Genomic DNA, 15,987 nt, shown 5'->3' with positions numbered 1-15,987 from the left:
CAGTATCATTGGTTCATATTGAACACATGAGCCAAATACCAAAAGATGGTTGGTGAAATGGCAACCGTCGGTGCTTCATGTCGATATATGCTTTCCCTGTAACGGAGCGTCTGGATGAACGATCGCTAATCAAAATTTATCCATTAATCTAGCTGATTAATCATCAGTCAGTGGCTGCTGACGCTGCCAGTTTCTTTTCATATAAGTATTTGTTATTTGGTATGCATCTGCGTTTGTGACATTATTATTGTTTGGTACTGGCAAGTATCTGTTCAGAACAGTTGAAAAACCAACATCATGCTGGATTCCTTCCATGACTTTCCAATGACTTTTCATAGTTAACTGCCTCAAATGCCCTCGAGGAAAATGGGATTTAAATCTGTCCAGAACAGCTGAAAAACAAAACCAACACCATGCTGCTCCCCCCCCCCCCCCCCCCCCCTATTTCACACGCTTTTAGAACACGTTTCTCATAGTTAACTGCCTGAAACGACCTCGAGGAAATGGGATTTAGACAGGTAATCTAACAATTTATTTAGTTTATGCTAAGCAGAGAAGTAATTGCCAAGAAAGAGATCAATCAATCATAGTTATGCTGCGAGAAAAGGGTAGCTAGCCCGTCTCTCTTACAACCTTTTGCTCACCCCACACTCCACTACCTGAGTCCATTTCTTCAGTTAAACTCATCCATGCATGTATGGATGATGACGATACCAATGGAGTTAGCACTTGGGAGTTGGGATATCTATGCACACACAAATATCAGCCCAAGTGGAGCAAGAGCAATAATCAGAGATTTGACTCATCTACCTACATATCTAGCAGTGCAAAGTTTAGAAAAGTTACTACACATATATATACTCCCAGTGCATGCACCTGATATTCAGGCATGTTTTCATTGCTCTGAATAGTGTGCATATGGCTGCTGCTGCTGCTCGAGTAGAAGATGGCCTACACGGCTGCATTGCATATGAGTATAACATATCTGCTCTGCTCGTGCATGTAGAGATCGATGGAGATAATGTTAAGAATGCATGAACCAGGACAAGGTGGAAGCTTAGCAGCCTCCAACAACCACACCAGCTTTTTGTAACAGTCTGATCAGCAGCGATTGCTTCTGCCAACTCGAGTCTTGTCTCGTTCTCGTCGTGCCTAAAACTTGGATGGGCTGCTGCCTACCCAACCGAGAACTGACGCTGCCTGCCGCCATCCTCCTGCTTCCACCAAGCAAATGCTGTCGGCAAACTGAGACTGCTACTGTAGTAAATAAGTCATGCATGCAGCTAAATGAGCTAAAGGAACTAAACTGCGCATGCGGTCACAAGTTTCAGCGTTTCGTCGCTGTAGCGTTGAGGTATCTCCTACTTGTATCTTTTTTTTTCTTGCAAGAAATCTCCTACTTGTATCTAACTGCATTTATATTGATTTGTAGCAGGGCGAGGATGGATTGATTTCCAATTGCTAATCTGAAAAGGTTCAGGTACAGGAGAGACTATCAGACTGATCATGTCATTCTCTACAGCATGGAATTCAAAGGATGTGGCTGCCTACCTAAAGGCTAGCGCGATAGTCACAAGCCTGACCAATTTTTGCGACGTTATAAACACAACAGACTGATATGTCGAGGTTCAGTAAAAGCATTGGCCACTCTCTTGAAGAGCTAAATTTGTTGCTCTACTCGTGGGGTTCTATAAAAAGTGCTGACTTTCTGTTCTTGTAAGAAGTAGGTGTAGTATTTCGGAGGAACAGAAATGCATTTTGCATTCACTTTTCAGTTATAAACCAAAACGTGTATTTACAAAAAGAAAATAAACCTTCTGCATATTACGTTAGAAAATTCATTATGGGGAAGTGCCGAAATTTTCTTCTGGTGAGATGGTAATGAACAAAAATGCATTCGAGTGTCTCTCTCTATAGAACAATACTGTTCGTGCACAAGTCCAGCCAAATGAAGAAATAATAAAATAATAAGGATACCACAAGATGGTCTGATCGAACACGTATGAATGATCAAAATTTGGAAAGGACAAAAAATATCAGTGAAAAGAAATTTATCAGGGCAGACTGTGCATCATGTGGAAAAACTTGGTATTTCTAGGTATTTGTAACAACTGACTTGCACTGCACGGCTGCCTGACCAAATACAAGGAACACATTGCTTAGCATGCTTCGGATCTCTCCAGCATGGTCACAGTATCTAAGTAAATCATTACACTGTCTCATACAAAAAGATTCTGGTACAGTTCCGCCTCGAATCAGCGGATCATCAAGCCTTGCATCCCTTGTGTCCCCTCTTCAGTGACTTTGTTAGCTTGTATTTGTGTTGATAGCACTGGGAATGTATCCCTGGATCATAGTTTTCCGAGAAAACTCAATCAGGAGCACAGCAAACGTTAATAGGCCAAAGCCACCAGAGTAGGCTCTCTAGATAACGCGCTTAAATCAAGTAGCAAATTCGATAAGAATCAAGAGGTTACCCTCCAAACTCCAAGCTTTGTGCGCAGACCATGCCACTGTTGCATCCCAACAAGATCCTCTCTGTGTGCCGACTTCCCTCCAAACTCCAAGCTTTGTGCGCAGACCATGCCACTGTTGCATCCCAACAAGATCCTCTCTGTGTGCCGACTTAAATTTACACAGGACACCACAAATTAACCAACATAACAACATAACATGCCTGAGAGCTAACAAACCTTGATCCACTGCTAAAAGATGAAGATAGTCTGCAAAGTCTTAGTAACATGAATACCTGACAATGACAGTCTGGTTAAGCTGCTCAACCTTGCAATCCAATATCTTGGATGCAATTGCCTTCACAATCCATTGCTCCACCTTGTCATCGTTGATCTAACGAGGCATTACAAAAGTCAAAAATTCCAGCAATGCCAATAAAAGCTGTTTGACAGAATGAACAGAAAGTAGAACAGACAATTTACCTTGCAGAATAAGGCTACGTTCGGTTACCTTGGATTTGACCCAGGAACAATACCAGATTATGAAAACTATACAAATTACTGAAGCAATTCCAGCTGGAATCATTCCAGGGGCTCAATACACGGCAAACGAACGAGCCCTAAGGGATTTCACCAGAGCAACAGCTGCTCAGATCGAGCAAAGACATGAGGCGCATTTTGGTTATGCATATCTTTCAGCAAGGCAGAGTTTGCACTCTGAAACTCTAAGTAGGAATCAAGCCTCTTAGTAAGGAATATCTTTAGAAGCTCATAAACCAACTGATACTTTTCATCCTTCTCAAGCTGTGTGAAACAGCTGGCATATTGCGCAAATCACACTGCAATTACAAAAAAGTTCCATCAATCAAGCATCCGTCAATCTAGAGCGCCTGGCAGCGGCGAGGAGTGCAGGCCAGCAGGATTCACCGGGCCTACCGCGGCTCGACCAACGGTGGGAACGGGAACCATGCACGCGACGGAACAGAGGCGGCGGGCGGCGGTGAGGGCGTCACGAAGACGGCGATGGCCGGTGGTCTCCAGCGGCAAAAGCTCATGCGAGCACACGTCCGGAAGAGAAGAAGATGGGGCCGGCCGGCCTAGGGGCGTTGGTGGTGCTGGTAGCGGTGGTGAGGGCAGCCGAGAACAATGGTGACAAGCTTGGCTTCGAGCTCGAGAGTCGCGACCATGGCGACATGGCGTCCATATGCGCAGCAGCGGAGAGGGTGAAGGAGCAGAAGTTGGAGAACGCGCAGATGGAGGAGCACGGGTGGCCCGCCCGTTTGCTGCGGCAAGCAGCAACAACGGTGCACGGGGCAACGCTGCGCCTACATGGCCCCACCTATACGTGTCCATCGCAAAAGCAGAGTAGCAGACCACACGTTTGATGGATTAATCTTGAATCAATCAACTTATGCCCCGTTTAGTTTTCTCCGATACATTTTAACTCGTACCATATTGAATGTTTGATATATGTATAAAATATTAAATATTATTAAACTAAAAACATAGCTAAAGAATAATTTACGAAACGAATCTTTTAAATCTAGTTAGTCTATGATGAGACACTAGTTGACAAATAAAACAACTATAGTCTCTATTATTAAACTTTAACATTCCAACCAAACACCCTTTACATTGGATATGGTCGTACACATCACAAAAAATACAAACGTGGTTCTTAATCTTATCATAAGAATGACAACGATTTTATAGCAAAATGGTAAAACTTCTGTTTAGTTCCTGAACAGTCTGAATCAGGAGAGGGACGCACGCACGAAGCACCAACGAAAGCGAGAAGCCCGCGTGCAAGCAGAAGCAATGGTAGAAGCGGAACACAGATAGCGGCCCAGCAGTCTAGCTCGTAGCTGCTCGCTCTCAGTGACCTGTACATGTCCATACATGCTCGTATAAACGTTTCCGTAGGCATATGGGTCTGACAGTGTCCTTGTACGTGGTAGGCGTACAAAATGGCATAGAAAAGGAAGAAATAAAATTATAAGAGTTAAATATACTGACGACCTTTTAACTTCTGTGTCTATGTCACTTAGGTCCACTAACTTGTAAACTTGAATTCTATCTCCCTGAACTTGTTTAGTCATGTTCCGGAGGTCCATACTCGAGGACGTTGACTAGGATAAAATTTTACAAAATCACCCTCTATAGTATCTTACTACCTCCAGCACTCCTTCACCAACGCCAGCATCCACGTATTGCTCCAAGGCTGGCCCGCTACGCTCCCACCGCACATGTATACCAGCCCGCCGTGTATCTTGGCACAACAAGAGTGGTGCTCAGCGAAGTCATGGCCATGTGGATCACGGTGTCATGGTTGTTGGTGAAAGATAGAGATGTCGTGGTAGTCAAAACAGCGAAGCCTGGTAGAACGACATGGGAAGGATGGTCTATCAATGGTGCGGACTCCTCGCTCGACGTGCAACCGAAGCTGGAGGTGCTCTCTCCGATGACGTTGTACGCCACCAAGAGATCTCAGGCATCGTCCAACAGTAAAGCTCCACCGTGGGTTACAAAATCAAGGAGTTAAAGCTGTCCACGACAAGGTATCATATAGTTGAAGCCCCATCCACAACAGTGAAATGGAGAATGTAGGCGAATGCACATTGGTTCATCTTAGCCCTACCGGAGAGATTTTAGGTGCAGGTGGACGAACCCAGGGCGCACGACCAAGAAAATAACTATGCTAGAATGTTTTTTTATAAAATTTTATCTTAGTCAACAACTATGGCCTTGTTAGCTTCGGTCCTTGTTTACTTCCACCTCAAAACCTAAAAGATTCCTCATCACATCGAATCTTTAGACGCATGCATAAAGTATTAAATATAGACGAAAATTAAAACTAACTACACAATTTAGTCAAATTTTACGAGACGAGTTTTTTGAGTCTAGTTAGTCCATGGTTAGACAATAATTACCACAAATAAACGAAAGTGCTACAATGTCGCGAAATTTTTTTTCTTTCACCAACTAAACACGGCCTCAGCTTATCAGCCGTATCAGCGAGCCATTCACTAGTATTTTTCTCTCACAACAAATCAGTCAACGATACTTTCTGCCATAGTTTATTAGCCAAACGATGAAACGAACAAGACGTATATGAAGAGATATGGACCTTCAGTGCACGACTAAGCAAGTTTAGGGAGCCAAATTTCGAGTTTGTAAGTTTATGGACATAGGTGACACAGGCGCACAAGTTAAAGTACCGCCGGTGTGTTTAACTCAGATCATAATGATAGATTTTCAAATAAACGAATTATAATGACATATGTCAAAACTTAAAGAATTAGAGAAATTTTACTATGCTTGGAATAAATGGGAACCATCCGTTTGCTTAGATCCGATGGTTTAAAAACAGAAAGAACCAGATGAAAGGAACTTAAGTTGTGGACCGGAACCAAAGAATAAGTGGACCCGGAACTAGTTTATAAATAAACAAAAAGGGTATAACAGTATTTTTACATCTCCTATTTTCTTTGAATCAGAAAATGAAGTCCACTTCTCGTCAGCACTGGAATAGAAGCTGCTTCTCATTTGCACACAAACAGGAGCTGCTTCTCAAATCTGCACCGATCTTTGTCTCTCTTATCGTCTTCTTGAGCGGCGGCCCTCGGTGGCTGGCGGCGGCGCGAAATCTCACCGGCGTGTGCCCCCCGGTGGCTGCTGGCTGGCGTCGGGGCTCGGCGGCGCGCGGCCCCTGGTGGGCAGGCCCGGCACCTCCCTTCGGGGCTCGGCGACGCCCAGCCCTGTGCGCGGCCCTCGGTGGCTGGCGGTGACACGAGATCTCAGTGGCGCGCGGCCCCAGTGGGCAAGCCCCACACCTGCATCCTTCTCCTAGTGCGCGGAGCTGACCGGTGAGCGACGTCCTAAAGAGCTGGTGAGGCAGTAGCCCACCCTCGTGATTTGCAGCGAGGCGGCGCGGCGAGCCGGTGACCTGCGAGGCGCTGCACACCAGTGACCTCCCTCCCTCTCATAGCACGTGAGGCCTGACCAGTGTGCAAGCTCTCTGGTCCAGCTCCGGCGGCAGCTGCTCCAGGCCTGGAGGTGCAGCGGTGTGTGCGCATCCAAGGTCAGCGGCAGCTGTAACTTCAGCTGTAGGCATCGTAGATCTCGATTGGCGACGAGCTGGGAGACATCGTAGATCTCGCGAAGCACGACACGAAGCAGTTCGTGGAATTGGATTTAGAAGCTGAGAATCAGTACATTAGGCAAAATACTAAACTACCCTTAATTATAACTTTTTATTAACACCCGCCGCAAAGAAGGTTAACAGGAGGAACCACCGGTTCCTCCCAAGCACCGTAAAAAATCTCAAAGAATTATAATGACCTAAATAAATAAAAAAAACCCTGGTTCTTTTTACGAGCAGAGAAGATATTCGACCGGGGGCGTCCCCTCTCCGCGTAGGTTCACCCTCGTCGCGAAGCAAAACACTGCTGTAAATCTCTGACAACAATCAACAAATCACCCCCCACTTTCTATTCCAGCTCGATCAATTCCCCAACTGCCCGTGCGCTCATCTCCCTCGTTGGCGTGCTCCTCCCCCGCCCCTCGTCCCCTCCCACCCACCGCCACCGAGTCCGAGAGCGAGAGCGAGATAGAGATCCAGATCCACGTGCAGATCCATCGCCGGGGGCCGCCATGAACCCGACGCGGCCCGCGCAGGCGTCGTTCCGTGACCGCACCAACGAGTTCCGCGCCGCCGTCGAGAGCGCGCGCCGCCAGTCGTCGGCCCCCGCGGCGGCGAGCAGCAGCTCTACCGGGCCCCTCGATGGGTTGATGGCGGCCACGTCGGCTCGCTCGGAGTTCAACAACCGCGCGTCCAAGATCGGGCTCGGGATCCACCAGACCTCCCAGAAGCTAAGCCGCCTTGCCAAATGTATGGCCTCCGTCCTATTCCTTCCCGTGCTTCTGGATTCGTCTCTCGCGCGTTGCTTCAGATTAGCTGAACTGCTAGCCATCGTATTGGCGGCGAGATCTCGGGACTCTCGTCGTGTGTAGGATGCTTGGGTAGAGATTTACTCTGTAGGCAGTGATTGCTAGGTGCTTGTGCTTGTGGTTAACTTGGGAATATCATGGCACTTTTGTTCCGTACTGTTTGCATTCTGTTTAACCGGATATTTTCTGCTATATTCAGATTGAGACTACAGTGTGATGTGCTTCTGTTTTGATGGTTTCAGTGATGCCATTAGCAGTTCATTAGCACCTTAATCGGCCAAAACGAGCTAAGATAAACTATTCTGCCTATCGGCTTGCTACTTTAGATGCTTCAGTGAATGTTGCATGCTTGTAATGTGGCTGTAAGTGTATCAAACATGAACCATAGTCTGGGCAAGGCACGGATTGACATCATATCTTCTCAAATATTTTTTAGTTACTTGATGGTTGGTGCTGTTCTGATAGCGTCAGATCTGATTTGATGCTGATTTGTTACTAGCGCTTTATTACGCCGTGTTTTAATGCTTTCATGTATCAAACCTTGTGCTTAACGGTGTTGAAGAGCATGTTTGAGGAAATATGGAGATTTGGGCCACTATTTTTTTTTCAAATTCAAATTGAAGATGAATGTTATTTATCTGCACCAGATCACGTCAGTGAGCATTAGCTTTGGTTTGCCAATAGCTTACATGGCTGGACTTCCTACTTATCCAGGCATTGTCTAAATAGGTGTCCATTCTAAATGATTTAACTACTCTGGCCTTCCACTTGTAATGCAAAGAACTAGGGTAGGCTGCGAAATCTTCAACTTTGCAATTTTCCTTGGCAAAATGTGTATTTGCTTGTTGCCACTTTTTGCTTATGGATTTATGTTCCTTGATGTGCCAGTTGAACCTGACATTATGAATTCACATTTTACTAAGTCCTTAATCATATAGTCTATGGCATTCTGACATAAGATCTAATTTTGTTCATTAGTTCCAGTGGCATTTGTGATGTATTATGACAAAGCCTCATCAATGATATGATCACATGACTCTATGAATCTCTTATTGTGAACACTCAAATATTATGCACTTATAAAGATTGTGCTATTCTATGGAACTGATATTATAAAATGAATGTTTGTAGTGGCAAAGAGAACATCTGTTTTTGATGACCCCACAGTGGAGATTCAAGAGTTGACTGCAGTTATCAAGAAGGATATCACGGCTTTGAATACTGCTGTTGTAGACCTACAAGCTATCTGCAATTCACAAAATGAGAGTGGCAGTCTCTCCAAGGACACAACAAATCATTCCACTACAATTGTGGACAACCTTAAAAATCGTTTGATGAGTGCAACAAAAGAATTTAAAGAAGTTCTTACCATGCGAACAGAGGTCAGATAAAATCGTTTGTTTCCTCGATAATAGTGCTCCTTTCCTCCCTTGTAAAGTCTTCAGCACAGATGGTTGCTTAAAACCTTTCTTCCCTTGATGTGCAGAATTTGAAGGTTCATGAAAATAGAAGGCAAATGTTCTCATCATCAGCTGCAAACGATGCGTCAAATCCATTCATCCGCCAACGACCCCTTGTTGCTAGGGATCCATCAGAGTCCTCTGTGCCCCCAGCACCATGGGCCAGCGACTCTGCATCTACCCCATTATTCCAGAGGTACTGTTACACATGCAAAACTTGATGAATTTGTACTTTCACCTGTCAGCAGCCCTTCAAAAATCACCTTAGTTTTGTCATTCACATTCTATGCTAGCTGTATGTTGGGCATTGGACTGCTAACATCTCACTTGCTTTAGTCTATTCAAAATCACCTTAGTTGTCTGCTATCATGTAAGTAATGTGGTACAAACGAGGTACTGTTCCACAAAATTCCTCATGTCTGACCAAGTACATCAACATTCACATAATTCAATGTTATGTACTGTTTGTTGCACTGCTTGTTTGGGTATTTTCTAGGTTACTAGTTTGATGGAACAACCTCAACTCAATGCTTACTCATGAAATTTGTTATTTACCATGCGGACACCTACGTTACACGGATACGTGGCTGGGGCCTCGTATTGGATACGTATCGGCTACGGATATGCGTTGGATACGCTGCCGATACGTACTGTCTGAGTATCCGATTTTTCCATTTTTCGTGAATATTGGATATGTGTGCCGACATGTATCTGCCTCGCTGATACGGCCCAGCCCAACAAGAAGCTCCCTCATCTCCCTCTGCCCCGAGGCCCCCGATGCCCTAGCCTTCGACGCCCGCACCTCGCGTCGCCTCCAGGTGACACGCTCGCTGGCCACAAGTGACGAGTTTCTGCCTCTGCGACATGGATCAAGGCTTCAGCGAACTCCTGTGATTTCATCCCCTTCCCCGTTCTCGATCTTTTTCTTTTCTTCAGTTCGTCTTGTTGCTTGATTTCTGTGCTCCCCACTTCTTCCTCTTCCCATTCTCGATCTATTCTATTTCCGCAGTTCGTGACTGCTTGATTGCTTGTATGCACAGCAGATGGCGTCTCCAAATATGAGTAGTGCTAAATGCTAGTGCTAGCGTAGGATCTGCAGCCATTCTGGAGAAGCCTAGAACTGGTGGAGGAGATACTTTATGGCGATAAGTATTGTCCAATACTTTATGAGGAATATAGGAACTTGACGTGAGCCTGAATTGCCTTCTATTAGTTTCCTAAATTTGAGACTACTATATTTTTTTTATTTTAAATTTTAAATAGTAAAACATATCTGCGTATTGGTTTTTTTTAGAAAATTGCCGTATCCATGTATCCATATCCTTCCGATACCGATACACATATGCTGCTTAGGCGGACGCAGGTTGGTTCATTTGAGTTCACATTTCTGTCTTTATTGTCATTTGAGGTCATGAATGCTGGCACACATGTACATATTGGAATAAGCTAATCTTTTTTATTTGTTATCTCTATGGTTGCCCTGAAGTTATTTTATATAAATTGGCTAGACCAACACTTTTTGGCAGAATGCATCTGTTGCTTGGCCATGCAAACCATTGTTTGTGTGCTTTTAGAGTTCTGTTCTTAAATTTGTGCTCCCATTCACCAGGAAAAAGACTAATGGAGACCATGGGGCATCATCATCATCATCTCAGCCTTTTGCACAGCAGCAGCAATTGGCTGTACAGCAGGACAGTTATATGCAGAGCAGAGCTGAGGCTCTTCAAAATGTGGAATCAACAATCCATGAGCTGAGCAACATATTTACACAATTAGCAACCATGGTTTCTCAACAGGGAGAGCTAGCAATCAGGTGAACTTCCTCATCCAAATTCTATTCCATTTGTTGTCCATGAAATAAAAACTCACTTGAACTTAGATCCATATCTTCATTTTTTGAGTGTTAATATGTTGAAGGTGAGCATTGGTGTTAACATATCATGACCTCACCTAAAGAGAATTTATGGCCTTATCAAAGATGAACATTGTCTGAAATGTTGACAATGAATTTGAGAATTTGCTGGCTGCTTGGTTGTAAGCAGGCACTGATACTGGCACTTGAACAGCGCCTAGTGCAAGCATTAAAGTTAGATAGGGTTTGGAATTTCTATGTTTCTTAATAAGTAATTAGATTATGAGGATAAGGTTAAGTTAACTGGTATCCTATCTATTATTCTTGGGCTTTTATCTATTTAGTTAGAAAAGTAAGGTATGGTCCATTAGGAAGGTGGATACGGTTGTTAAGGGTCAAGGCCTGTCCTTGGGCACGTGAACAGTACCATGACACTGGCATTAGCATGGTCAAGGAGCCTTTAAACCGTACACTATGTACCAAATTATGATCAGGGAAAAAATGAACCAACTTTTGTACCTTGCTGATTAGAATCTCGTGGCATCCGTGATAAGTTTGGCATTGGTAGAAGCATATATCTTCTTGGACCTTACCCCCAAACAGATCCTGTATTATCAGTCCGTACTGCTCCTATTGTATTGCATGGTGTGGCATTGATGTGCCCTATTGGCTATCTTGTATTAATTGCCGTGTTGTCCATGACAGAATTGACGATAACATGGATGACACACTGACTAACGTGGAGGGAGCACAGGGCCAGCTCCTGAAGTACCTCAACAGCATTTCATCCAACAGGTGGCTGATGATGAAGATATTCTTTGTGCTGATGGTGTTCCTCATGATCTTCATATTCTTCGTCGCTTGATCTTCTGCATCATTCTGCCCGAGATGCTCTGGCTGTTATGCGTAGTATTCTTTTATTTTTACTCATACTACACCGTGTACACAATTTTCACCCTGGATGATAAGCAATCGTTCACCCTTTTGTGGTCATGTAAATTGGGAGGAGTTCCAGTACTTATATGTTACTCTTGGTTGGTAATATCTCCACTATATATTTGAATATTTATAATGTAACAATTCGCTAAAACAGTAATAGTATTAGGAAGGTGGTAGCAGTGTTACAAGACCGCTTCTCGTCATTGTCAGATCGCTATACGGGAGTCTGCCCTGCCACTTCTTTCACATGCTATTCTGATTGTTCCTGATATATGCTGTTTCTCCTGTTTTCATACGCTAATTTTCAGATAGGATATCTGTCACGTCTAAGCTAATTTTGAGGTAGGGTATCCCTTATATCTGTCTATAAACATGATGGATGATGCCTCTTTTGCGCTTAGAGTCCTGACATCATGGATGATGCCTCTTTTGCGCTTTAGAGTTTTATTTTTGTTTCATCTACAGTTTTTCTTGCGCTTTTAGTACGGTTAAGAAAAAAAATGACGACATGAATCTGATATTATGGCTGGCGGTGATGCGTCTAAACTTTAGTTGAGACGATTTTTTTAAAGCATAATTAGTCTATAATTTAACGATGTTGTACTACTATAAACATGTGCTAACGATAAATTAATTCAGTTTAATAAAATTTATCCTTTTATTTTATTTTTAGTATCTAAACATCTCATATGAAACACCGTGTGATACCGGATGAGCTCTAGTCCCTGCATCCAAACGTTCCATGCTCAGGCCGCAGGCGAGTTCTCTGCGAGTGCGCAAAATGTAAGCTCAGGGCATCAGGATTCAGGCGAGTTCTCTGTGACGTCCCACATCAGGCGCGGGAGGACGACTGGACGACAGGCAAGGCAGCCGTGGCACGGCACCCGCACCACAGCGCGTGGCGTGTGCAGTCTGGCAATGCGTAGTGCTGGTGCGGGTGGATAGAATTACAGCTAGCGATAGGTAGCAAAGCACGGCAGCAAAGCAAACCACCGTGCCTCTCTCTCTCGTCTCGTCTCGTCTCTGCGTTGCGCCGCTGCTTAAACAAACGCCAGGAGAAGGCTGCGGCACGCGTCCCCCTCCGTCTCCAGCCTCCACCCATCTCAAAACCCTAGCAACCGCGCCTCCATCCCTACCCGAATCCCAATCCAAGCCCGATCCCCCGGCGGCGAGGACCCCTCCGCGCCGATTCGTCCACGCAGATCGGCGGGCGGGGGCAGATTCAGATTCGGGTTCGCGGTTCGCTCGGGTCGTCTCGCCGGGGTCCACCGCGGCGGTCGGGGAGCATGGTGGGAGGGGGGAGGCGGGGCGGAGCGGCGGAGGAGGTGAAGCTCAACACCGGCAACGTGTTCGCGGCGCTCGAGTCCCTCAAGAAGAAGAAGAAGGGCGACAAGGGCAAGGCGGCCGGGTCGTCCTCCAGGAAGAAGAGCGGCGAGGGCGCCGCGCAGCAGCAGGAGCCGCCGCAGAAGGAGCTCTTCTGGGCGCCCGCGCCGCTCACCACCAAGTCCTGGGCGGACGTCGAGGACGACGACGACGACGATTACTTCGCCACCACCGCGCCGCCGCGCCCCGTCTGGGGCACCGCCGACGAGCCCGTCAAGGAGGAGGAGGACGTCGAGGATGCTGTGCGCGCCGCCCTTCAGGAGGTCTATTTCCCCCACCTTCCCTGTATGCCTTGTGATTTGGTTGTGGAATGCGCCTATGAAATGTTCTTATACCGTCAGACTGTTCGCTGCTGTTTAATCTATGTGTACTGGTTAGTTGACAGTTGGCGCGGAATCGGTGGAGTAAGGGCATGCAAAATTCTCTAGGTTTACGTGTGCATTGTGCCGTTTTATTGGTGTCGGTAACGGATACAATTATTTCCCTTGGCCATGTGTCGTGTCTCGTGTGTGCAATATGGCAATCAATTGTTGGTGTAGGTATTGAAACGCTTAGTTTCAGCTGCAAATTGCTGTAGGCGACTAGGCATACCACGTGAATAACTTTGTCCTTTGATTTGGTGATAGAAGGATTGTCGTGTTCTACAGCATATGCTTAGCTGACAAACTGACACGGTGTAGTTACGTCGCGTAAGCAGAATTGGCAAATCGGTGTATTAATGCCCATATCCGCAATATAGCCCATACTATCCTTTTTGGCAATTAATGGATTCAGCAACGGGTGCGAGAATGCTGGGTAACTGTATAATCTCACATATTGACAGTAACGAATTAAAGAGGCTCATTGTGTGTATGGATGTTTCTTCACTACCTTTAGGATTCCAGTTCTAATTAGCTGTGGTCTAAAGGAGCATAATGCAATTGAGAGCTACAGTGAAGCTCTTTACAAGATGTGTTTGTACTAATACCATTGGAGATAAACCACCTACTAAAGAAAAAGAAAAGAAAAGAAGCACCTTGGACAGGGACTTGTTCCAACTTCTATATCTTGGCTAAGCAAGTGATTTGGAAATGGTTATACATGACAGGTGCTGCTTGTCTGTCATAGCAAACTCTGGTTATTGTTCTACTTGTTTTCTGTCAAAAATTTTGCTTTGAAATTGAACTTTGTTAAGTGGAAGTATAATTTATTCATGTTGTGGGAGATGGAACACTGATTGTCCTTATAGTTAGCCTCTGATCGTATTCTTAGATGTATTTGCTTGTGTCTATGCTGCAGGACATTGAGAGTGATGATGAGGACATTGATGATGAGGCTGATGATGGAGCTGAGGATGAACCTGAGCATGAAGCGGAAGATGCCCCAGTCGAGCCTGCTATCAAGACAGCTGCAGCCCCGGCTGCGCCACCCAAAGATACAGAAAGGCAGCTGTCTAAAAAGGAGTTGAAAAAGAAGGAACTAGCAGAACTTGATGCAGTATTGGCTGAGCTGGGACTTTCTGGGAATTCGAGCAGCGCCGCACAGGATGGTAAGAATCATACATGCTGCCAGTAGAACTGCCTGATCTCAATAGCTCTCTTGTGTGGTTTTGTTATTTGTATGGACTCAATTTTCTCATGCCATATTTTCTTGCAGCTGAGAAGAAAGGTGCCAACCAAACTGGTGATGCAGAGAAAAAGGAAGATGCTCCTGCCCCTTCGGAGAGCAAGACCTCAAAGAAGAAGAAAAGGAAGGACAAGAGTTTAAAGGAGGGAAAAGAAACACAAGAAGCAGCTGACGGGTCAGAGGAGACTGCCAGTGCAGGACCTGATGAAGATACCACTGCTGTGGATGTGAAGGAGCGCTTAAAGAAGATGGCTTCAATGAAGAAGAAGAAATCGAGCAAAGAGATGGACACAGCTGCCAAAATTGCCGCTGCCGAGGCCGCAGCGAGGAGCGCAAGGCTTGCAGCAGCCAAGAAGAAAGAGAAGAGTCATTACAACCAGCAGCCCGTGCGGTAAATGGGCATAAAATTTTGGGTGCTCTGAGTTTGATATCCCCTTGTTCGTTTTGGACTCACAATAAAACTTCTTTTTTGAGTTGTGGTATTTATGACTGGGAAGTGCCTTTCTGAGTTTTATTTCAGAATTCATGAAAGGCCTTTGTGGTTGCAAAACGGTGGTGTAATTGTGTTTTAAATTGTTCAATCCAATGAAAACTTCATGGACAACATGGTCAATCAGGGCTACTCCGGCACCTCCTGTAGTCCCATGTCCCAATTCTTGCATTACTGCGGTGGCTACACTATCCTCAGCCTGATTTCTTTCATCTTATATATACCTCTTCTATTCCTATAGACTACTAACTTTGAAACCTGTTTGGAAAGTGAGATGTTTTCCCCTTGCATTTTCACTACAAAATCGAACTGATTTCTTTGAAAATTTCCTGTATGATTTCTGGTTTGTGTTCTAAACAGGTTCTGAATGTTGCCCTCATCACTCTACAGTTCTATGGAATAACATATTGTAGTCTGATGATTTGTAAGATTTGATTTGATGGCGTATCAGCACTACTCATCATAATAACTATGCCTGGGATGCATCCCGTTTCGTTTTTGCTGAAAGGTGCTACCATTTGGCAATTTCGTTGGGACTCATGTGAGCCCACTTGATGTATTGACGGTAACATTTTACTACCTTGTGCAAGGCTGCAAGCTGGTGCAACCTTTTTCCAATTGGACAAACGATCACTCGCATTGCACACTGTGGATCGGCTGATTAGATGCTACAACTCCTAAATAAGAGACCAAATTCTCATAAACCATTACCCTATCCAAAGGTAAAAAGAAAAAGGAATACTATCTCCGTCCCAAAAAGAATGTTATCTTCGCAACTTGAGGAGTAAAAGATTTTTAATTTTAACTAAATATAATTTAAAAGGTATTAACATTTATAATATGTAATAAGTACCA

At 44.9% G+C, this 15,987-nt stretch overlaps 2 protein-coding genes and 1 long non-coding RNA gene across 4 annotated transcripts; 2 read left to right on the top strand and 1 right to left on the bottom strand.

Moving 5' to 3' along the window:
- On the bottom strand, positions 1,950 to 3,720 carry LOC110434075. 2 transcript variants are annotated; one of them, XR_002451558.1, is made up of 5 exons: positions 3,390 to 3,720; positions 2,937 to 3,292; positions 2,750 to 2,847; positions 2,478 to 2,625; positions 1,950 to 2,346 (listed from the first exon to the last, which is right to left on the bottom strand). It is a non-coding gene; the product is annotated as an uncharacterized LOC110434075 (long non-coding RNA). The 2 variants fall into 2 exon arrangements; XR_002451557.1 differs by having other exon boundaries at positions 2,937 to 3,720.
- On the top strand, positions 6,917 to 11,839 carry LOC8056520 (syntaxin-32). Its single transcript, XM_002457192.2, has 5 exons — positions 6,917 to 7,344; positions 8,535 to 8,785; positions 8,890 to 9,059; positions 10,473 to 10,676; positions 11,421 to 11,839. The coding sequence occupies exons 1-5, from the start codon at positions 7,107 to 7,109 to the stop codon at positions 11,578 to 11,580; spliced, it is 1,023 nt and encodes a 340-aa protein (XP_002457237.1). The 5' UTR covers positions 6,917 to 7,106; the 3' UTR covers positions 11,581 to 11,839.
- Positions 12,600 to 15,307, top strand: LOC8056519 (brain acid soluble protein 1 homolog). Its single transcript, XM_002457191.2, has 3 exons — positions 12,600 to 13,300; positions 14,316 to 14,565; positions 14,673 to 15,307. Exons 1-3 carry the CDS (start codon positions 12,941 to 12,943, stop codon positions 15,035 to 15,037), a joined length of 975 nt encoding a protein of 324 aa, XP_002457236.1. The 5' UTR covers positions 12,600 to 12,940; the 3' UTR covers positions 15,038 to 15,307.

Source organism: Sorghum bicolor, chromosome 3 (genome assembly GCF_000003195.3).
Source record: "Sorghum bicolor cultivar BTx623 chromosome 3, Sorghum_bicolor_NCBIv3, whole genome shotgun sequence".
Lineage (NCBI taxonomy): Eukaryota > Viridiplantae > Streptophyta > Magnoliopsida > Poales > Poaceae > Sorghum > Sorghum bicolor.
This window is presented reverse-complemented; position numbering and strand designations above follow the sequence as displayed.